This window comes from Xenopus tropicalis, chromosome 8 (assembly GCF_000004195.4).
Source record: "Xenopus tropicalis strain Nigerian chromosome 8, UCB_Xtro_10.0, whole genome shotgun sequence".
Lineage (NCBI taxonomy): Eukaryota > Metazoa > Chordata > Amphibia > Anura > Pipidae > Xenopus > Xenopus tropicalis.
This window is the reverse complement of record NC_030684.2, coordinates 123,952,983-123,977,052: the sequence shown is the minus strand read 5'-3', so window position 1 is coordinate 123,977,052 and position 24,070 is coordinate 123,952,983. Positions and strand designations below refer to the sequence as shown.

Here is a 24,070-nt window from a genome sequence, read left to right as displayed (position 1 = left end):
CTGAACAAAAAGCTAAATAACTAAACCACCACAAAAAATAAAACATGAAGACCAGTTGCGAATTGTCTCACAATACCGTTGTCTATGTCATACTAAAAGTTAAATTAAAGGTGAACTACCCCATTAAGAATATGGACTTTGCAACATATTTTACCCTGGCCATCAAGCAAGTCCATCAGTTTTACCAGTGCAGGGTAACAGTACATTATATTGTCATTCCTTTAAAACAATTTAATTTTTAGATGTTACTGTTTAACACAGTTCTTTATTTCAACTGTACTAGAATTCTAGGTTATTCCAGACAACTCTAATGGAGGCCTACTCTGAGTACTTGTTTCATTGCAGCACTGCTTCACTATTGGGGACAAGGCCATGATAGGGTTTTTACAGTTTATCTTGGCTTTTCTAGGGCTAACACTGTCAGATTTGTTGTTCCCTGGCTGAGTGGCAGGATTTCTTCCTGTGTTAATCCTGTTGGGTCCCACAATGTGCTTGTTTTCATGTCCAATTTGCTTCATTGGAGGGAGCCTTTCTGGTAGGGCTCTTTCCTTAGATAGTTTGGTCTGTGCTTTAGTGGTATTTTATTTTATTTTACTCTACTAGAATCTAAAAGAGGGTTTCCCATTGGGAATGCTCCCTTGACTGCAGTCTTCAAGAAGTTTCCTCTAGTATAAATGGGATAAATTAGTTGGATAAACTGGGTTAAAATGAGAGCAGAATCCATCTACTTTAACTTAGTATGATGTTTTAAGTTCAGAGATTCTTTTGATAATATTTTGTTATATTAACCTCCCTATGGGTTAAGCGTTGGTATATCCCATTCGTAGCTGACATGGAAATGGCCAGGGTAAAAGGGAAAATTACATCATACTTACTGTGATTTTCATTTCCTGCCTATTCTCCATGTCAGAAAGTTTTTCCAACACTATTCTCTATCATGAAGGAACCAGGCAGCTTGGTACTTAGACACCCGTGTAAGGGAGTGGGGAGGCTTTAAAGTTTTTGATGGTCTTCTGTCTGGGGTCATAAGCTTGGGTACAGGCACACATATCATATTTCTGCCTAAAACTGCATATGGCAGCATTCTCAGGCAGAAATACCTGCACTCGAGCGTATTCAGTGCTTGTGGGTGCAGGTACAAGTAGTAGATTTGTACAGTATCGGGGCAGCTTCTCTGCATTTTTCAGCTTGTGGAGAATACGTTCTGTGTGACATTAGCCTTAGTCTCAAATACACGATCCTTCATGCTTCATAAGACCTGAGATGTGCAGATTTCTGCTTCAGGCTCGATTTCTTCCTGTGATGAACTGCACCCAGGCCCTCTTACTACTGTGTATTATGTGAGTTCCTGCCGTTTTATGTTTGGATTCATATTCAAATTCAATCCACATTTATTTATTTATTTTTCATTCGTTCTTTCTTTTTTGAAAAGGAAGATAGATTACTTGGCATTTGTGGTTTTAGTGAAAATTAGAAAATTGAGAATGTTGATGAATTGGCTGTATAAAGAGGATTTTGACATGTGTTGTGTATAGTGTAGATGTAGTATATTACAAATATACTGGAGATTCCAAGATTTACCACAACCAGGTAAAAGGAAACAACCACGGTTCTTTTCCAGAGATGAAGCTAATTTATTTCGATTATCCAGCCCAGAGACAGCAAGTGATACAGAGTTCCTTTTAAATATGCCCACAGGATCTGTTCTATAGGGATCAGCCTTCAGGACTTCTCCCTAACCTAACTCCTCTATCTTTGTGTGTGTTTCTACGTTACTGTCCATCTATGTGACTATCAGAGTTTCCTTAGTTATACTCTTAGAATCTCACTGACCAAAGTAGGGATGTGTTCTGATTGGCTGACAAGATAATCAGGTATCAGAATCTTATTGTGTTAGTTAGTCGGGTAGTTCCCATAAGGAGCCGTCTCACCATAAACAACTGTACACACAATTCAACTTTGAAATGCAAAAGACCCTCCAGTTGGCTTCCTGTGATATCTTGGTGTTGATCTCCCCCCTATAATAAATACCAAGGTAACCAACACAAAGGCACTTCAAAGCATTCCCAACTTAAGCAACTTAATTAACATCTGACTGACCCACTGTTTAAATCTATACAGATATCTTGTGCACTATGTACATTCATACAATTAAATGATACTAATATTATACACTTGCAGGTATGTATGCACAGTCCCCACACATATTACTACACTATGAAAATGCATACTCTTACATTTCTTCTCAAAATCCACTCTGTGTGTCTGCACACATTAACAACTGTGTGCCATTGTGTGCCTCTGATCCACCTCTGATCCACCTCTGGTCATCCAGCTACCCCTCTAGCCCACTCTACAAAGTTTACTTTAATGCAGGGCCGGAACTAGGGGTAGGCAGAAGAGGCAGCTGCCTAGGGCGCAACGATTGAGGGGCGCCAGGCAGGAGCCTCTCCTGCCTACCCCTAGTGTTACTTTGTCATTGCCTCCGCCGCTTGTCATTAGCAGCGGAGGCAATGACCGATCTAATCGCCCCGCCCCCCCCTGCAACACCTCCTGTACTTTGGCGCGCATGCGCCATTCGGGGGGCCGGGACCTGGGCAGAGTTGGCCGACTGGGTTGCCTAGGGCGCCCGGTCAGCTTGGCCTGCCCCTGCTTTAATGTCCTCAATAGTGTCTGGCCCCACCCCCCCTGGTGTCTCAATCCCACCCCCCAATATCACATGACTTTCCCCTTACAAACATGCCCCCCGCCCAGCTGGTAGGAAAGAAGCCAGAAAGGTGGCAACCCTATGTACATTTGGCACACACTTGTCTTTACCCTGCTATCTCTTCTCTTTCCTTTTTTCATTTTCTTCTCTGCACATTTTCATTAGAGATGTAGCGAACCTCACAAAAAAAGTTCGCGAACCCGTTCGCGAACTTCTGCCAAAAAGTGCGAACTTTTGCGAACTTTGCGAACCCCATAGACTTCAATGGGAAGGCGAACTTTAAAAACTAGAAAAGCCATTTCTGGCCAGAAAACTGATTTTAAAGTTGTTTAAAGGGTGCCACGACCTGGACAGTGGCATGCAGGAGGGGGATCAAGGGCAAAAATGTCTCTGAAAAATACGTTGTTGACACAGCGTTGCGTTTTGTGCTGTAAAGGGCAGAAATCACACTACATTTCTAAACTTGTGTAATAAACTGCTTTAAAACGTCCGGCGTCTACATGCCAATCAAGTCGTGTAAAGGTTACAGCCGGTTCACACCCAAAGACAAAACGTCGCAGTAGTGGATACAGAATATATTATTGCTGGTGGAAAAACATCGCTCAGCGATAGCAAACAGCACTGGACACATTAAAGAACAGTAACTTAAATTTCTGGTTGGTGCTGGGGGTGAACTACTAGGAGCAGCACACCAGTCCCCAACACAGCTAGACTAATAGCACTGGGCTCTATAAATTACAGTAGCAAACACACACAGACGGAGCTGCAGTACACAATGAAAAGAAGAGTAACAGTAATCAGAAAATAAAAGCAGTCCTTACAAGGACTATTGGGTTACAGCAGATGAGATCAGCAGGACAGCTGCCCACAGCAGCTACATACAGAGCAGTAGAAAGTAGATTACTAGTCAGCAAAGCTACCTAAACTGTCCCTCAAACCCCTGCACAGCTCTCTCCCTATGCTAACTCATCAAACACACACAGGCAGAATGTAAAATGGCTGCTGGGCTTCGGTTTATATATGGAAGGGAGTGGTCCGGGGGTGGTCCAGGAGGGAGAGCTGCCTGATTGGCTGCCATGTATCTGCTGGCTCTGGGGTGAGAGGTCAAAATTTGGCTCCAGCTAAGGCGAACCCAAAATTGCGAACTTTGCTAAAAGTTCACGAACTTGCGAACTTGCGAACACCCGATTTTAGTGCGAATTAGTTCTCCGGCGAACAGTTCGCTACATCTCTAATTTTCATCTTGTGTTTCTTTCTGCTCCCTTAGATATTCTGCCTTTTTCCTTCTCAATCCGTTTATGCTGTAGTGTTTGTACTGATGTTCAGCACAGAGCAGTTGCAGGAACTATATACATGCCTGGTTAAATGCCCACCACTCTTTGTGGCTTTTCTCTTCTCTTATTGCTCCTTCCTATTATGTCCCCCCTTCTCCTCTACCTTGTTAGCTTTTTTACCTTATATTGTTATATTTTCCCACAAAATTACTGCTATGAATGCCCATTCCCCTCTGGATCATTTTCAGTATCCCCCTTTCCTTACTTCTACCTCTGATTACTCCTGTAATTAAACCCAGTAAACATTCTGCCCAAACTTTCCATTCTTCTCTTTCCTAAGTGGTGGCCATGATTTTCTTTCTTCAGAAGTGAGCTAAAATCTTTTTGGATCTCTCTGACTTGTTCTCCAATCAGATCGAAGCTCACTTCTGTTAACAGAAAATCATTCCCACAGCATATCCATGAGTTATGTGTGATTTTCTACTTCATGACAGGAGCCCAGCAACCAGCTTCTGATAGGGTGCAGCAGCTTGCTCCGCCCACATATGCACCATACTCTGTTTTACAGTGCAGCTCTAAACCTTTCATAGAGTGTTACTGTGCATGATATATATATATATATAACATATACAGTAAGGACAGTATTCATAGTCCTTTGAACACTTTGTCCTTTTGACAATTTTCAATTTAGATTTTATCGCTTCCTACTCGCAATGGTGTTTGCAATCATGGAAATTAATGCATCAAATGAACTTTTACCCAATATAACACTGGGCTTCCACCTCTATGATCCCTGTTATAATGAGTTACGGTCACTAATAGGAGCAACATGGATTTTATCTGGGAAAACAAATGGAGTGCCAAACTTTCACTGCAACAAGGATCTTATGCCACTGGCTATTGTTGGAGACTTGCCCTCTAAGGCCTCAGAGCCCCTAGCAAGGATCTTGGGATTGTACAGATATCCGCAGGTACATTACCCCTTTGTAGTAATGTTAAACTACTCTCTGTGATTATAATTAGAATAAAAACCACAGGATCATAAATGCTAATACTGAATTATCTGCCTCATTTACCATCACAAGGGTTATTTATAACTGCAGGCTAGTGTTAAAAGTGCAGTTTCAAATCCAAATTGGCACGTTTGTTTCCCAGAATTCCAGCCACACAGTGAGTTGCGCCTACAATAAATACGCCTGATGTGTCAAAACTAACAAAACTTCATAAACCAGAGTGAAGTTGTGGCTAATGTGTCACTAATGACATGCAATATTAAAAATGGCATTAGCGCATGATTCTTTTGACACAGTTTGCTGAACCTACTAACACAATCCATTGTGGGATCCCAGGAATTCCCATCATGTTAAGGGTGATTGTAACTACAGGGCTCCTAGTTGCCAATAGATGCACTTGCACATGATTTATCAGAAGAGACAGGACAGCTGCAGTGGAGCTTTGCCCAATATGGAACTGCAAGGACACAAGTACTTTCATTAATGGTGTTAGTACCTGACATATCTGCATCCAAATTAAATGTGATCATACTGTGCTTGTCAATTGGACTCAAAGTTGTTTCCGTATTGACCCTACTATTTCCATCCACACATGTTCCTTGCGCTTCTGCATAGTTGGGTTGAGCACCAACATGTCCGCCTTTCCTCTTCTAATGAATCGTGTGCAAAAGAGCCTATTGTTACACAACTAAGATACACAAAGTGACATTAACACAGCATCCACGGTTAAAATAAATATATGCATATTTATGAAATGAAGGGGTTATATAATAAAAGGTGCAATGTTTTCTACAGATCTAGTCACCTACAGCAACCAATCAGCAGGTACCATTAACATCTCTTTAAAGTCAAATGCCTTATTGTTTTCCAAAAGTTACTGCACCTGGGCAAAACTTGTCTCTTTTATTACATTACCCAGATCAGATGATCTAGAAAAAATATCTAATTGCTAACAAGGAGTTCTCTTATAACTTTATGTTCCTGCACTAGAGGCATTGTTGGCAAAACCTTTCTCTGGATTAGCAGTGTTGGGTGTTCCCAAGGGGTAAAAATGGAATGGGAAGTGCCTTTTTCCAGCCCAGTACAAGTGTAATTATGTAACCAATGCAGTAATTTGGGATATATAACTATCCACAGAATGATAGAGTTGAGTTATATCTTTTTTTCTTGCTGTTATTTTTTAACAGATTAGCTATGGTTCTGGGCTGCCTTTGTTGAGCAATAAAATTCAGTTTCCATCCTTCTTCAGGACAATACATAATGGTGTCTATGAAATTTTTGCTATTGCTCAGTTGGTGAAGTACTTCAACTGGACCTGGGTGGGTGTTATATCCTCAAATAATGATGTGGGGATATTAGGTGCTCAAATTGTAACTAGAGAAATAGAGAAGAATGGTGGATGCATTGCATTTCAAGAGACACTTCCTATAATCAGCTCCATGGAGTCTGTCTACCGTATCATTGGTCTTGTCAAGAGATCAAGTGCAACAGTGATCATTTTAATCTGTTCCATAGGAAACCTTGTCCCTTTAATGGAACTGGCTTCTTTTCACAATATCACTGACAAAGTGTGGGTGGCAACCTCAGGCTGGACCATTACTTCTGACTTCCCTAGGACTGACATCTTAACAACCTTAAATGGGAGCCTTGCATTAGCGGCTCAAAAGGGGAAAATTCCAGGCTTTAAGGAGTTTCTTTATAGCATCCATCCTTCCAGATTTCCAGATGATCCTTACATGAAGACATTTTGGGAGAATGTTTTTCACTGTATTTGGCCAGGAAATGATACAGTCAATAATACATCTCCAGCACTGCTTAAAGAAGACATTGTTTGGTGCACAGGAGAGGAGAGACTGGACAGTATTGATCCCAATATATATGATGTCTATAACTTTATATATTCATATAGAACACATAACGCAGTCTTTGCAGTAGCTCATGCTTTGCACCAGATGAAGAACTGTGTCCCAGGGAAAGGGCCTTTCAAGAATGGATCTTGTGCTGATATTTATAACCACCGGCCTTGGCAGGTACTGTATATAATGCACAGATTAAGTTGTGTGAGGGAGCTGCATTCATTCATTTCATAGAAATGTTTCATTAAAGCCAGTGCCAAAAAGACCCTGTATATAAAAACAAACAAGAAATCCTCTGAACTCACTCATTACCAATATATATATATAGGACATTAAGACATTCTGTGCATTAAGCAACCAAGAAATGCAATATTATTAATGAATCACATAAGTGAGTGTAGGACTGGCCAGACTGGGGATGACTTTGATGTAGTTGGGCAGCTTGAAGTATATTGCAATATATGGTCAGCAATCCCTGTTTTGCTTAAAGGGGAGGGCATTTCTTGGTAGCTTAATGCACAGAATGTCTTAATGTCCTATATATATATTGATAATGGGTGAGTGCAGAGGATCTCTTGTTGTTGTCTCTATGTATTTTGTGGTCACAGCCTTATTGCACCCCCGCCTAATGATTAAAAATTTAGTGGTTGAGCACAACTTTCCCTTTTTTGATAAAGCCCCTGTATATATTGGGGGCGATTCACTAAAGGTCGATAACACTTATCGCATGCTTTTTTGCATTACAAAGCATGCAATAATTAAGTCCCAATTAATTTCTCATGCATTAAGATGCATATCGCTTGCGCAAGAAAAAATGCAATGCATTATTTACCTCGCATTGCGTTAATTAGCGAATAGAAATAGTAATAACGCATGATTCACAAACACATATGAAGCGTTAAACGCGCTAAATATCGCATTAGTCTGTGCGAGTATAAACACCTACTTGGGGCAGGCGGTACTTAAAGAAAATTGTGGTTTACGAGCTTTTGGCAACACAATATGGACTTTGCAGTGGGATTTATTCAAGTCTGTGTTGGCCCTAGAGTGATGCAGCCGCCAGTTTGCAGGGAAATGGGCATTTTCAGTACAGTAGTTTTCAGAAAGTAACTGCTACGTGTGTAATATTGTGCGCTAATATCACACGCGGCGAAATATATTGCGCGCAGCGGGAAATAACACACGCAATAGGAAATAACACAAGAAAAACGCTCATAGTCAAATAATGCAAAGAACATCGCATCTTAATTATGACGCCTGTGCTTTTAGTCGCAAAAAATAAGTCGCAACAAAATTTTTAATGCATGCTAAAAATAGTGCTCATTTTATCGACCTTTAGTGAATCGGCCCCTATGACTTCATTAGATGTCCCTTTATTCTTTTCTTTCAAGTTATGTGTAGTGGAACTGTTCTGCTATTTATGTGCAAATATCTAGAAAATGCATTCGATTTAATGTAATTATGAAGTAGCTTAATATAGAACTCTCTGGGGCTGATAACATGCGTTAATTTTTGCGCTGAAAAGAATACGATCGCATGATTCACAAACACTTAGGCGCGCTAAATATCGCATTGGTCTATGCAAAAATTAACACCTACTTCAGGCAGGCGATAAATTATAGAAAAGTACAGTAAATGAGTTTTTGGCAATAAAATATGGACTTAGCAGTGGGATTTATTCAAGTATGTGTTTTTTTATGAAATTTTACTAAAGTCTTGGCATGTATGGAATTTCGCTACTATAGCGGTAAATATTTAGTCGCCATAATATGCAGTACTATAGCAGTAAATACTTAGTCGCCATAATATACAGTACTATAGCAGTAAATATTTAGTCGCCATAATATGCAGTACTGTAGCGATAAATATTTAGTCGCACAAAATACATTACTAGGTATATTTTGGCGATTTCTTTGTCGCAACTTTGTAATCTCGCGACTTGCGGACATTTTGTAGCGATTTTGTAATCTCGTGACATGTGCGACTTGGGGCCATTTTGAATAGAATAGAATATATCTTTATTGTCATTGTCACATAGTAAACAACGAGATTTAAAAGAAGCAAGCAACAACTCAAAGCAGTGGCATAGTAAAAGATAATATCAGTCTACTGTTACATATTTAAAGCCATAATTGCTCTTGGATAAAAGCTGTCTCTCAGACGATTAGTTCTGGCTTTAAATGCTCTATATCTCTTCCCTGATGGCAAGAGCTGGAAGAGACAGTGGCCAGGATGAGTCGGGTCGTGTGCAATGCCCAGAGCTTTTTTCCGGCAACGGGAGATGTAAATGTGTTCCAGGGTTGGGAGCGGACAATCAATTATCTTCTCTGCAGATCTAGCAACCCTCTGAAGTGCCTTAACCTCTTTGGAGGTGCAGGCACCGAACCACACACATAGTCCATATGTAAGTATGCTCTCGATGGAACAGTGATAAAAGGCAAGAAGAAGATTTTTAGGTAGATGGTTTTTCCTCAGAACTCTGAGAAAGTACAGTCTTTGCTGCGCTTTCTTTAACAGCCCCTTGATGAGTGGTTGAGTGGTTCAACGTTGGTCTTTTTTTTCCTAAAATCAATGACCAGTTCCTTGGTTTTTTCAATGTTCAGGAGCAGGTTATTGTCTTTACACCACTCTGACAGCCGTTCCACTTCATCCCTGTAGTCCATCTCACTCTCTTTTCCAGAGATAAGTCCGATCACCGTAGTATCATCCGCAAACTTAATGATTTTATTTCCAGAGTGTGTAGGAACACAATCATATGTGTATAAGGTATATAATAGCGGACTTAATACACAACCCTGGGGTGAGCCGGTGCTTAAGCATAGAGCGTTTGAGATGTGTGAGCCCAGTCTAACCCTCTGAGAGCGACTGGACAAAAAGTCCAAGATCCAGCTACACGTAAGAGATGGAAGACCCAAAACTGCCAATTTGGACACTAATCGTTGTGGAAGTATGGTATTGAACACCGAGCTAAAATCCACAAAAAGCAGCCTCGCATAACTCCCCCGTTGCTCCAGATGAGTCAAGGTAGCATGAAGAGCTGTAGCCACGGCATCCTCAGTAGATCTTTTTGCCTTGTAAGCAAATTGGAATGGATCTAAATCTACTGGCAGGCACGCAATGATATGATTCCGCATCAGCTTCTCAAAACACTTCATGATAACAGATGTAAGTGCCACTGGACGAAAATCATTCAAGCTCTTTGTACCAGATTTTTTTGGCACCGGAACAATGATGGAGGCCTTGAGACAAGATGGAACAAAAGCCTGGGAGAGGGACTGATTGAAGATCTCTGTAAGTACTCCGGCCAGTTGCTCTGCACATACCTTCAACACCCTTCCAGCCATGCCATCGGGTCCAGCGGCCTTCCTTGGATTTACCTTCCTCAATACCTGCCACATATCCACCTCTCCCACCGTAAACACCTCTTGATTGTACCTGGGTGACTGCAATATTCCAGCTGTTTGTGGCACCTCAAAACGGGCAAAAAAGATGTTTAACTCTTCTGCTAAAGAAGCGTCTCCCTCAGTGATCCCAGTATTGCTGGATTTATAGCTGGTGAGATGCTGAACGCCTCTCCACACCTGTCTGGTGTCATTGCTCCTCAGATGCTCCTCTATCCTCTTTCTATAGGCTGCCTTTGCCTCCCGGATGCCTCTCTTCAGGTTGGCTCTCGACGCGCTATAGAGCGCTCTGTCCCCACTTCTGAAAGCAATATTCCTGTCTTTTAGTAGTTTCTGCACTTCCCTCGTCATCCAGGGTTTCCTATTTGGATAAATCCTCATCGTATACTTGGTGACATTATCTGTACAGAACCTAATGTAATCCAGAACTGCTGAGGTATACGACTCCAGATCCTGTAGTTTAAAGATCTCCCAATTTGTTCTTTCAAAACAGTCTTGCAATTGTATAGAGGCATCCGCGGGCCATGTAGTAACAGTCCTGGTCGTAATTGGAGCTTGTCTCCTGAGAGAAGTATACGTAGGTATCAGAAACAGCGACACATGATCCGATTGACTGAGATTAGATAGAGGTTTAGCCCTATTGGCTTGTTTGATGTTCGTGTATAGTTTACCCAAAGTTCTCTCTCCTCTAGTCGCGCACTTAATATGTTGGTAAAATTTAGGTAAGACGTCTTCCAGATCTGCATGGTTAAAATCCCCAGAGATGATATGAACAGCCTCAGGATACTTGTTCTGTTTGCTGCTAATGCCTTCATACAAAAGCCCCAGAGCCACACTTGCATTTGCGTCCGGCGGAATATACACAGCTGTTAGCAGTATAGCATTGAATTTACGCGGGAGATAAAAGGGTCTGCACCTAATAGTCATAAATTCCACGTCCTGAGAACAGTGACTAACAATAACAGTGGAATTTGTACACCAGCTGCTATTAACATAGATGCACAACCCCCCTCCTCGCTTCTTACCAGAATTCTGTGACCTGTCCTGGTGATACACTGTGTAGCCTGCCAATTCAATAGCAGAGTCAGGAATGCAAGGATTTAACCATGTCTCTGTAATCAGCAGAATGCAGCAGCCCCTTAAGATCTTGTCTGTTGCAGTTTCCATTCATCCAGTTTATTTGCCAAGGATCTAGCATTAGAAAGAAAGATGCTAGGTAGTGGCGCTCTATACTGCAGTCGCCTAAGTCTCGCCTCGCCTAGCGCCGCTAAATTAGTTTTTTTGGTGGTAATTAAGGATTGCTTTGTATTCCAATTTCGAGATCTTCCTCCCCTCCCCCTTTTTTCTCTTTTTGACTTTCTCAGAGCCCCTAGGGATTTTAGCAGTTGGAACACAGCAGGTTTTATTCGTAATAGCTCCTTAGGGACAGAGGTGTTTATGCTGAGAAGGGTCTCTTTTGTGTACTTAAGTGTTGTTATCATTTGGACAGTTGACTACATAGGCATCCTGCCGAGATCAAAGGGAGGCTTGAAAAAACTGTGTGCTTCTAAAAGTCAGGGAGATTCAGCATAGCTTTTTTAAAACAGTTCAAATGTTTCCAGATGTAAAATTATAATAGGATGCATTAGAGAGAAATTGATAGATGGCACAGGTGATGAAGGCTAGATCTATTGAGCATTAATCCAATGGCTACTTACAGGGTTGAGTAGCAGCTGAATGTTGAGGGTTTCACTGTCTGGAGTTTCCAGCAGGCTGGGATGTTGCAGTAATGGGAGACTTCAAAGAAAATATCAGTCCATATCAATCCTTTTGATATCTTGGCAATCCGAAATGATCCGTGTATTCTGATCGGTCCCAGTTGTTGCCAGAGGTGTCATGAATAGGATTCCATTGAATTATGGGTTCTGTCTATGCACAAATGTGCCAGATTCTGAGACAAGGTTGGAACTTAGGAGAGCAGCAGCCAGCATGGGCGCTCTCTGGCAAGCAGAGAGCGCCGTGTCATTGAGCCTGCAGTCACACTGAGAGGAGCATCATGCCTGGGGTTTCTGATCTGCTACCAGGGGAGAGGCTCTATATTGTCACCTTTTCCCTGCGCTCAGGATATGACAACCTGCCGCTGGGGCCCTTAGGGGTCCACAAGAGGAAGAGGGCAATCCTGCGTGAGCTCAGAGATGGTTTTCTCACCGGGTTTGCCCTTGATGTGGACCTCCGCCTGCTCCAGCGCAAATGGTCTGACCTGAAGCGCAGGAATTCAGATCTGGGGGCTGAAATTGCGGAAGGTAATTATTGTACTTTATTATGCTTTTACAGTATACGTTCAGTAAAAGATTTAGCAAGTAATTTGAACTAAAAGTACAAATGTAAGAAATGTCAGGGATGACGAAAGTATCATAGTAACATAGTAAGTTGGGTTGAAAAAAGACATACCTCCATCACGTTCAACCATAATGCCAGTGAGGAACTGAAACGTTGGTCACAATAAACCTCTGAATATTATTTCACATCTTTGTGACTCCTTGTGAAAATCCTGTGTGTGCCGTCACCCCATGCCTGTCTAGATTTTGTTTTGCCACAGGCACCCAGGTATTATTGTTCCTTATGGTGTGCAGCTTCCCAGCACTTCCTATTGTATATATATATATACAAACATCTATTTTCAAATACATATGCATAAATAAGTTTAAAGCAGGGGGGAAGCAGCAGGGAGCGGCCCATAGTGTGAGTCATTTGGGGAAGGGCCACGAATGTTTTAGGGGGCCCTGGCTAACAATGTCTGTGTGTCCTTTGTATTGATGTGAGAGTTCACAGGGGGAGGGGCCATTGGGGGCGTGGGAGGCCCAAAAAATGTTGTTGTGAGGGGCCCCGTTATTTACGATGGTGTATGAATGTATATATATATATATATGTATAATATATTACACAAAATAACATCTTGTAATACTATCTCACAGAACTTCAGCTTGCGCCTCATTCCCAGGCCCAACCCCAGGCACAACAGCCTCCTGTGGCCCCTGAGGCCCACCAGGCTCCAGAGGCCCCCGAGGCCTCAGCACCCGGCCAAGCCCCCGAGGCCCCAGCACCCGCCCAGGCCCCCGACGCCACAGCACCTGCCCAGGCCCCCGACGCCACAGCACCCGCCCAGGTCCCAGCGCCACCAGAGGTGGAAGAGGCCCCCGAGGCCCCAGGGTCCCCCGAGGCCCCGAACACTCCCCCCCCTTGATTCCTCCCCCAGTTTCCCCCCAGGCCCCCGGACCCCAGGCACCAGGTTCTCTGCCGACAAGGAACCATCACGCTGGGCAATGCAGGAGGACCTGGCTAACATCAAGGCCGAGCTGGCCCAGCTCCGGGGGGAAATGGCCCAGATGAGGAGGGACATTAGAGAACTCAAGGGCAGCAAGCCCTAAGTTTTATCTTTCCCAGTTTTTTATCTTTTAAAATATTTTATTGTTAAAATTAAAGTTTTTATTTTTCTAATTTTGAACTGAGTAATGTCTAATTATTTTTCCTTCCTTGATATGGTATTCTATATTTTCATGTAGTTTCCCCTACACTCTTACATTTATCAGTAACAGCATCAATATGCTATATGCGTTAAATGTTTGCAAATATTCTGCCAACAATTTTGTCTTTAGCCCATTTTGCTGAATAGTAAAACTTGCGTTAATTAGTACGTAGCGTATTTTCTGGCGAGTGGGATAACTGCCAATCCAATGTTTTGTTGCCAGAATAATTGCAATATTATATTTGTTCCCGTTTAATAAAGTGCCCATAACATATTTGCCATTAATTCTGTGTCTAAAATCTCCCACTTAATTTAAGCCACTTTAGCAAACGGACCCCTAAGTATTTGGCTAAATATTCTTAAATGCTCCCCCCCCCATTTTATTATCTCTAGCACTTCTTTTTTTTTTCTTACTTAGATTTTTATTGTTTTTTGGGGTTTTTTTTTTGCAAATAAACATTTATACAGCACCTCTCTAGCACTCTGTGCTCTCCCAGGGCAAAATTTCACCAGTTTTATGCTGCCGGTTGCCGTGTGCGTAATGTCACGACAATTAGCGCTTGCGATAATTAGCGTGCATGCGAAAAATACTGCGCACGTTATTTACCACAAGAAAAATATCGCATGCAGTATCGCGCGTAAAATAGCGCAAGTGTACTAATAGTGAATCGTGCGAAAAGTCGCGAAATTTTAGACGCGATAACATTTTTAACGCACGCTATAAATAGCGCATGTTAAAACGCACTTTAGTGAATCGGCCCCTCTGTGTTGTTGGGTATATTTAAGTCATCTATCCCCATAAAACTGTTACATGTATGGGATATGTTGGATATCAAGAATGTGGAGATATTTAAACAGCAGTGCACCGTGGGTAAAAAAAAGAGAAATAAAATAGTGGTTCTTTAGAAAATATTCTGCAATGGAAAATAACCTCTACTTGGGGATAGATGTGAAAGCTTTAATGTTGAATTTGCCTGCAGTTTCAGTCTGTTTAATGTTATCATCATGTAAAACGCACCAGTTCCATTTATATTACTTTGATCTGCTGTGATCTGTTTAAAAAAAGTCATTAATATTTAATACATAGCCTTAGGAACAGTTTTGTCTGGTATATGAGAAAGTCAGCTGTAACGTAATAGTGCCATTGGCTACTTATTTTGTGACCATTAGCCAACATGACATAAGGCTTTATATTCCTCATTGTTACATCTTCCAAATTCCATTGTTGCTCACCAGTTAACAAAGGTTTTGGATTGCATCATAAGTTTGCGGTGTGGTTTTTATGTGCCCATTGTAAAAGTCTACATCTTCAGCGTTTGCCTGTTCTAACTGCCACAACTGCACTCATGCAAGGACCTTGGGCCAGATTCAATTTCATGAGAAAAAGGTTTATCATGTGAAAACTCATGGACGAGATTCAGTTTGAGCTGCAATTCAATTCAGAAAAACGTTATTCAAAGCTTATTGTGTGTAACTCTATTGCAAGTCTATGGGGGAAAACAGGAAGTTCATTTGTTGAAAAGTTTTGTTTCTCCTCAAATTGAATCTTGTACATGAATCTTCTTGTGATAAACCATGGGATAACTTTTTCTCTTTTAATTGAATCTGGCCCATTATGGGATTTGTAAGGGCTCATTTACTTATTTATCCCGGGACCCCGTGGCCAAGAAGACCGCTGAACACCATGTGCTTTTTACCCTAGGGAATGTAACCCTGACTACTTGGCGAGCATTATATCTGTCACATCCTGGGCTACTTGTTGCCTTAAGCAGGCCGGACAACTCTATCAACCTCATATATGGCTCTTTAATCTCTTCCAGGATGCTCAAAGTAAACATACCCAGGCCTACATAATTTACAAAAATAAAATGGAGAGACGAGCTCCAAACATTGGTGTTGAATTACAAAACCACACAGTCACTACTTACTTGTTAACTACCTTCCAGCTCCTATCAATTGCCTCCAAGCTTTTGCCAACCACCAAAACAGTTTGTCTATATCAGTGCTGTCCAACTGGCGGCCCTCGACCCCCCTCTGTGTGGCCCCCCACCTGTCTGGCTGCTTTGATGGCTTACCTTTGTGTAAGCTTTAAATGGTATCAGTACTGTGATTAACTGGCTCCCTGCATGGTTATCACCTCAGATTCAGGCTGTAAACCCCCTGTATTGTTTAAAAATGTAATTCCTTGTGTTGTTCACACCTTTTAATTGCTGCATTGTTCACCCCCTGCAGTGTTCACACTTCAGGCTCAGGCTGTAATCATCCACATTGTTCACCTGTTCACACCTCAAACATTGTATGTACTGCCTGGTTTATGCTACCTGTGTGTGCCATTCTCTGCCTGCTCTATGCTGCCTGTGTGTGCCATACTCTGCCTACACTACCTGTGTGTGCCATACTCTACCTGCCCTATGCTGCCTATGTGCCATACTCTGCCTGCCCTTAGCTGCCTGTGTGTGCCATACTCTGCCTGCTCTATGCTACCTATGTGCCATACTCTGCCTACTCTACACTGCCTGTGTGTGCCATACTCTGCCTGCCCTATGCTGCCTGTGGGAGGTGAACCTGGCAGGGGTTTGTTCTGAGAGTTTGTTAGTAGTTGCAAATATCCATTATCCTTAGGAAATTACACACCTAAGGTGTGTAATTATGTGCTGGGGGTTGCTGTGCTATCCACAGGTGAGGAGGAGGCAATTGGATTTAAGGGCGTGTCTTATTATGACATAATATAATTCTTCCATATATGAATAACGCTTTATATCCCCCCTGTGAGGACCAAGCATTTGGGTTTTTGCTGCACTACCACCATTGTGATAAAACGGGTGTGGTTTGAAGTGGGTGTGGTTTAAAAAGGGGGAGTGGTCAAAACTGGTTTCCATTAGCGGCCCTCCACCATGTATGCTAGAGAAATTCTGGCCCTCGGCACAGCAGAAGTTGGACAGCACTGGTCTATATTATTTAAAAAACTTTGAATAGGCCAAGGAAAAGGTGTTTGAGCCTTTCCATATTATTATTATTATTAACATTTATTTATAAAGCACCAACATATTCCGCAGTGCTGTACAATAAGTGGGTTTCATACATTGGACATACAGAGTAACATATACAGCAATTAATAACCAATACAAGAGGTAAAGAGGGCCCTGCCCAAAAGAGCTTACAATCTGCATCTTGACGCATTTCCTCTACGATATTCTCCCCAGGCCATTTTCTCCTGCCTGAACCAGCAAAATATCAGGAAAGGAAATATCAGGGAAGCTGACTGGCAAAACACCAAAACAGCTGGCATATTTTATGTGAAAAATTACATTAGAGTGGGCAACAATAGCCTCCCAGTTCTTGGAGACAGAATTTTGCTCTATTCTCATTTGGTCTATCTTGGACTTGCGAAACTAGGCTAGAGGGCCACAGAATCCACATCTCAAATCTAAAACAATATTTACCTTCAAGGCATACCCATAGCAAAGTTGTCTTGGTTTAATGTCCTGCAATGATATGTCTAGTTATCCCTGAAGCCATTTGCTAAGCTGCAATCACTGAAGGAACATCCAGTATTTGAGGTCTCTTAAGATAATTGGTTTAACAGTGGCTACATTTGTAAATCTTGCAGACACACATAGTTAATCACCGTGTAGGACAGCAAAAAGTAAAAGTAAGAGCAACTCTCTCTCTGCAATGATTCTGTATTCTAGCATTTTCATTCGCTGAAAACAAACTATGCAAATAGTGCCATCTTTTCTCCTAGCTGCTTCATTACCTCAGAAAGGTAGACTTCAACAACACAGCAGGGAAAAGAATATATTTTGATGAGAATGGGGATGTCCCTCAGTCTGTGGAGATTTTGAACTGGCAGCTGTTCCCTAATGGAAGTAATCAGTATGTCTCTATTGGTAGTTTTGATTCCGGCTCTCTAAATGGCGAGGGGCTCAGTATTCAGCTAAACAAGATTTTATGGAATGGAGGACACAGCCAAGTAAGTTTTATTGGACTTTGGTAAATCATGCAAGTGGCATCAAAGGGTTGCCAATATTATCATTTATGGGATGGCAGTGTTTGCTGCATCGAAAACCTTTTAGCATTAAATCCATTAGGTAAAGGTCAGATGTGTAGTTAGGCAACAGCAAAGGAAGTAGAGAACTATGTTAGTAAATAATGAGTTAATAACATTGGTTTTGCATGCTATTTATTATTTTGCCTTAAAGGTATTTGCCAATACTTTTACAATACCTATCTGATCCCCCCTGTTGCTCTATGATGGGGCGGCCATATTTGTGCTGCAGTAGGCCATTAGCATTAGGAGCTATAACTGACAGGCTGAGAAGAGACAGTCAGATTTGCAAAACAGTCGGGTTTAGGAAGTTCAAGTAACACTTACTTACAGAAGCAGCTCTAATAGTGAAACATGATCAACAAGACCTATAGGCGACTTTTAATGTACATTAATATCTTGAAAAGTAGTTTTTTAGCGTCAGTATCACTTTAAAGACAGCCCATTTATCAACATTCTCATTTTAGTGATTTCTGAAACCACAAAAAAAAAAATTTTTCACTAAAGAAACAATCAAGTAATTTATCAACAGCCTTTTCCAAAAAGTAGAAAAAAAAGTGGATCAAATGCGAAAACCTCAAAATCCTCATTTTCGTAAGAATTTTCTTGTGCTTACAAATGAGAAATTTAAAAAAACCATAAAGAAATTAGTTATTTATTAAATGTAAAAGCCACAACAAACACTAATACAAAAAATACAATTTGAGTAAATGACAAAGTTAGTAAATGGGCCCCTTAGTGATGGCAGAGAGCAGTGTTATCAGGCCACAAGCCAATCCTGCCTGTAGCCCAAATGCTGATTATGAAATTTAATTGAATTGGGCAGATTTAATTTGTTTTCATGAACTTTGTTATTTACCATTTATTTATCAGTTAGAAATGAATCATACCCAGGCTGTCAAATACATAATTATTATAATTTCTTCATAGGTCCCGAGTTCGGTTTGCAGTGACCCATGCCCCAAAGGCTACAGAAGAGCTGCAATTCAGGGGCAGAAGGTCTGCTGCTTTGATTGCCTGCCATGTTCTGAAGGAGAGATTCTCAACCCAAATGGTTTGTAACATTAGCATTTAGTTATTGGATAATAGATATTAAGGTTGAGGAAAAAAATCTATAGTTCAATCCATTCTTCTTATTTTATCTAAATACTACCATTCTTCTTCTGTCTAAATAAACAGAACTGCAATGCAGAAACACAAAGCCTTGTCCATATGGAGACTACTCAATATATCCCCATATAAAAACATTCTGGAAAATGGAAATATGCTCTGGGTTATTTATCTATCTACTACGATGACAGGTTACTTACATTATACAGAATAATAATGTTAATAAGGAATGACTGTAGCTTCTTTTCTCTGTTTCAACAACAAATTTAAGGAACTTAACCCCCCAAAGAAAATAAATTACACCCAGATATAAGAAAAAAAAAAGCATTTACATTTCCATGTATTTATTGCCAGCATGTTTAAAAATCAACAATGAAGCCATCAAAAGGAGGGGCCCCTCATTACTGAAACATGTATACAATATGTTAAGTAATAAACGTACCAAGTATAGTTAGTAGTAAGGCCAAGCTTTGATTCTATTTGAGTTAAATTCAGTGATCCCGGTGATGGTTGAATGAATGCAGATCCAAAGATGTGTAATCCAAATATCATCAAGTGGTCAGGCAAGTGGTTAAAATTTGCTGGGCCTCCTATTTAATATAGACAGACAATGATATACTTCTGTGATCCAATAATTAAATGAACATATGTTATAATGAGAGGACAGAACAAAGATCAGTAGCACATACTATATTCAAAGTGTGTCTTTAAGTACTTCTAGAGGCAGCATGTAGTCACTGTTGTGTGTAGGCTTAACTCACACACACTCTAATGCAGATTTAAGTCACATTATAGGTTGAGTCAATAGTTTAAACAAAGTCAGTAGCACATGCAATATGTGAAGCACCCAACTGAATACACTAACTTCTGATCAGCGTTGCAATTTTCAGTCACATATATGCAGTGAAAAATCCATTGTACTTATTGCACATGCAGTGATACAGATTGCAATTATGTGTATAATGTATGGTGAAGAATCCAACCAATATTAAGCATTCCTGTCCACAGTCGCATCCAATTACTTCACACCAAGTTTGTGTATGGAAAGGCCTTACTGCCACAGAATGAGGGGGCCCACCTCCTGGGGCATTCGTACTGTGCCTTCTTCTCTCTGTATAACATTGTTTATTTTATTCTAGATGACAGTGAATGTCTCAAGTGCCCAGAAGACAAATGGCCTGATAGCAGAAAAGAAGAGTGCCTACCAAAGCTCATTCAGTTCCTTTCTTATGAAGAGACACTGGGCTCCGCTTTAGCTTGTATTTCAGTCTTGTTTTGTCTCCTTACATTTTCAGTGTTCTGCCTGTTTATAATCAAAAGAAAGACCCCCATAGTGAAGGCAAATAACAGAGATCTCAGTTACCTACTTCTCATCTCCCTCATGTTTGGCTTCATGTGTTCCTTGGCATTCATTGGCAGACCCAACCGGATAATGTGCATGATACGCCAGGTCATGTTTGCTGTCATTTTTTCACTTTGCGTTTCTACCATACTAGCAAAGACTATCACTGTCATAATGATATTTAGTGCTACAAATCCAGACAGTAAACTAAAGAAACTAGTGGGACTACGAATACCCATTTATATTGTCCCAGTGTGTACCATGGTTCAGGTAATTCTATGCATAGTTTGGCTGACCACAGACGCTCCATTTTCAGAGTTCAATATGGCAGCAGAAATAGGAATAATAGTGATTGAGTGCAATGAGGGGTCCAGGGTGTTATTTGCTTGTGTCTTGGGGTACATGGGTCTCTTAGCTTCCGTTAGTTTATTTGTTGCCTTTCTGGCTAGGAAGCTCCCTGACACATTTAATGAGACCAAGTTCATTACATTCAGTATGTTGGTATTTGCCAGTGTTTGGGTGACATTTATACCTGCTTATTTCAGTACCAAGGGGAAACAGACAGTGGCAGTAGAAATCTTTGCCATTCTCTCTTCAAATGCTGGGTGTTTTTTTTGCATCTTTTCCCCAAAATGTTATATAATATTACTGCACCCAAAAATGAACAGCAGACAGTACATCACAGGGAGAAATGCTAGAAACCAAGGGATACAATAGGCATCTGAACTTATCTGCATTTTATTAGAATTACATATACTAATTGATTCCCCACATTATGGGATCTGAAACATTCATCTTTACACTCTACATTATATATGAGCACAGATGCCAACATATTGAGTTTAAATGTAAAAAGCAGTCATTTGTTTTGAACTCTTCTACTTTAGAGTGTTCTCCTGCTTCATCTTTGGAATGTACCATGTATCTGAAACATGAGGATAGAATATTATATATTGTCTATGAGGTGTTTTGCAAAAAACAGAATACACTGGGGTAATGTAACAAAATGTTCAAACCAATTACTGTTCTGTTCTTTTATTTTATTTTACATCCTAAAAAAAATAAGAATATATATGAAATTATGCCCAAAATCAGATTTGCTCACAGGATTAAATAGCAGAGCATTTGAAATACAAGTTTAGGAAGTTTTATTAAGAAGTGTATATATTTAGTACTGTAATTGAAAAACACCCAGCACTGATTAAAAGTAAACAGAAATCCCATTCATTCAATACAAGTGAACGTATGAAATAAGAGTCATATTACATCATTTAAAGGTTTTAGGCCAAAGGATTTTTGCAAATCATATATTTTAGGGATCATTTTTTTAGGGTTCATATATTATATGTTCACCATCTGCCTAGTGTGATGTCACAAGTTAAATGTGCGCTCTAGTGATGAGCAAATCTGTCCCATTTCGCTTCGCCAAAAAAATCTCATAACGCGGCTACCACATGACTTTTTTGATACATTTGAAAAAATGTACTTCTCTGACTTTAATGAACAGACTGTATCACACACCTTTAAACAACCCAGTAAATATATGCCGCAAATATATACCTGACCTATCCAATAATGCAGTAGATACTTTTGAAAGGGTTGTTTAAGTGACGCTAGGAAGCTATGGGAGAATAACCATGACGTACTCCCTAATAATTTATATAAGGATGAAAAAGCTGCATTACAGTCCCTCATGGCTAATAGTTAAATTGTCATTCATAAAGGTGATAAGGGTGGAGGTATTATGGTCTTGGATAGGGACAAATGTGTCTGAAGTGCGTAGGCAATTATCAGTACCTGGCCATTATGCCTTAATAGGCTATGACCCTTCTTGGAAAGCTTATTTAAATTCTATTATTGATTAGGTTGAAAAAGACTTTCTGAATACACCACATCCACGTGTCCCAGTATTGTATGTACAACCAAAGGTCCATAAGACCCTACAAAATCCACCAGGGCGACTTATCGTGTCTGGTAATGGGTCTGTTCTAGAACCACTTTCAAATTTGTTGATTATCATTTACAACCCTTGAGTGCGTGAGATAGGGGTACGCCTGCATGACGTCACTGATCTACTGAATAGGCTGAAGACCTTGGGTGAGATACCATAAGGTACTATTTTGTGTGGCATTGATATCCAAAGCTTATATACCTCAATTCTACGTAATGAGGGAATGCTAAGCATAGAGGAGGCCCTCTTAGAAACAAATATGAGTAATGCCAAAATCTATTTCCTGTTGCATTGTCTTAACATAGTGTTGTGTAAGAACTATTTTTTTGTTTGCTGAGGCCTTTTACTGGCAGACACAAAGCACTTCAATGGGGGGCTACTGTCGCCCCTCCCTCTTTTGATAATATATTTGTACACAAATTAGAGAAAGAAATTTGTCTACATGATGAGCCGTTTTGCCAATATGTTCATTCATATTTTCGTTTTGTATCCTCATGTTTTGGCAAGGTAATTTAGAACTTTTGCATCTAATGATGCAGAAGGCCAATGTGAGCCATTTAACAATAAAGTTTACATATGTATGGTCAGGTAAGGAACTTTGTTTTTTGGATGTAAAGGTAACATTGAAAACTGGGTAACTGAATACAGACGTATAGAAAGACTGTTGATCGTAACAATCTGTTGCACCCTAAGAGCTTCCATAGTAAAAAGGTCCTGAATGGCCCTAAGGGACAATTTATGCATGCAAAAAGGATTGCATCAACACCAGAAAGTTTTCAGCATGCTAACAACAAATTGGTTAGCAGATTTTTAAACCGGGGTTATAAAGCTAGAGATATAGTTAAAACTGACCATACACATAGCAATTACGATCTTTCCTGTGACCATTATTTGCAGGAAAGATCGTTAGTTTCCCTATTTGACATTCAGGGCTGAATCATCAGATATGGAGGCAGAAACAATAGGGATTCTACCTCCACCTGCCGAGTCAGCCCTAAATGTAGATTTTGCTCGGGAGCCTTCAATGGCGTGCGTTCAAAATCTTTTAACCCGCCCGATCGATGAGATTGATATCCGTAGCCTTTGCCTTGTCGATCTGTCATACACGCACCAAATATCGTATGAAACAAGGTTTTGTACGATAATATCGGTCCATGTATGGCCAGCTTAAGGCTTCATATACAATCGAGATGTCTAGGGATGATTTACTCTCAAAAAAGATAACCCAGTCAGCAGTTTTAAGACAACCTTTTGTGTCCCAATATAATGCCTTGACAGGGCCACTGCTGGCCAAATGGGTGCCCTAAGCAGAAATTTACTTTTGTGCCCCTCCCCCAAATTTTACAGAAGTAAAAATAAAATTATAAAAAAAACACCTACTATAGGGGCCCCACACACAGAGCCCCCAATATCCCCCATAGACAACTATCTGGGACAGCGGGATGCACTATAAAAACCAGCGGGACAGTGTTGGGGGGTATGTTATATTATATAAAAATGATTTTTTTGAGCAGCTGGGATGGTGCCCCCCTGGGAGTTGGTGCCCTATGCAGACTGCATACTCCGCTTATAGGGAGCAGCGGCCCTGTGCCTTGAGTCCTAAAGTGGAGAAAACAGTGTTAAGATATTGGCCCTTAATGCAGAATGATAAACAATTTGGGACCTTATTTAAGGAGCGCCCTCTATTCAGCTATAAGAGATGGCGTATGCTTAAAGATATGCTTTACCCTTCTGATGTCGGATGTATAAAACAAAGGGGAAGGTTCTTAGGAATCCAAACAAAAGGTACATTCCCTTGTTTTGGATTTAATTGCTGTAATTCATAAAAGGGCCCTCAATAAATCATCCACCTAAAGGGCATAT

At 40.7% G+C, this 24,070-nt stretch overlaps 1 protein-coding gene across 1 annotated transcript; it reads left to right on the top strand.

Annotated features, from left to right (window-relative positions):
- Positions 1-4,694: 4,694 nt before the first annotated feature.
- LOC100485683 (extracellular calcium-sensing receptor-like) lies at positions 4,695-21,075 on the top strand. Its single transcript, XM_031891769.1, has 5 exons — positions 4,695-4,952; positions 6,182-7,024; positions 17,502-17,729; positions 18,735-18,858; positions 20,054-21,075. The coding sequence occupies exons 1-5, from the start codon at positions 4,695-4,697 to the stop codon at positions 20,971-20,973; spliced, it is 2,373 nt and encodes a 790-aa protein (XP_031747629.1). The 3' UTR covers positions 20,974-21,075.
- The last annotated feature ends 2,995 nt before the right edge of the window (positions 21,076-24,070 follow it).

Excerpts from the sequence above, each read along its gene's own strand:
- LOC100485683 (XM_031891769.1), top strand. The coding sequence starts at position 4,695 with ATGGTGTTTGCAATCATGGAAATTAATGCATCAAATGAACTTTTACCC. Across the intron at positions 4,953-6,181 it reads GATTGTACAGATATCCGCAG|ATTAGCTATGGTTCTGGGCT; the intron begins GTACATTACCCC and ends ATTTTTTAACAG. Across the intron at positions 18,859-20,053 it reads AGAGATTCTCAACCCAAATG|ATGACAGTGAATGTCTCAAG; the intron begins GTTTGTAACATT and ends ATTTTATTCTAG.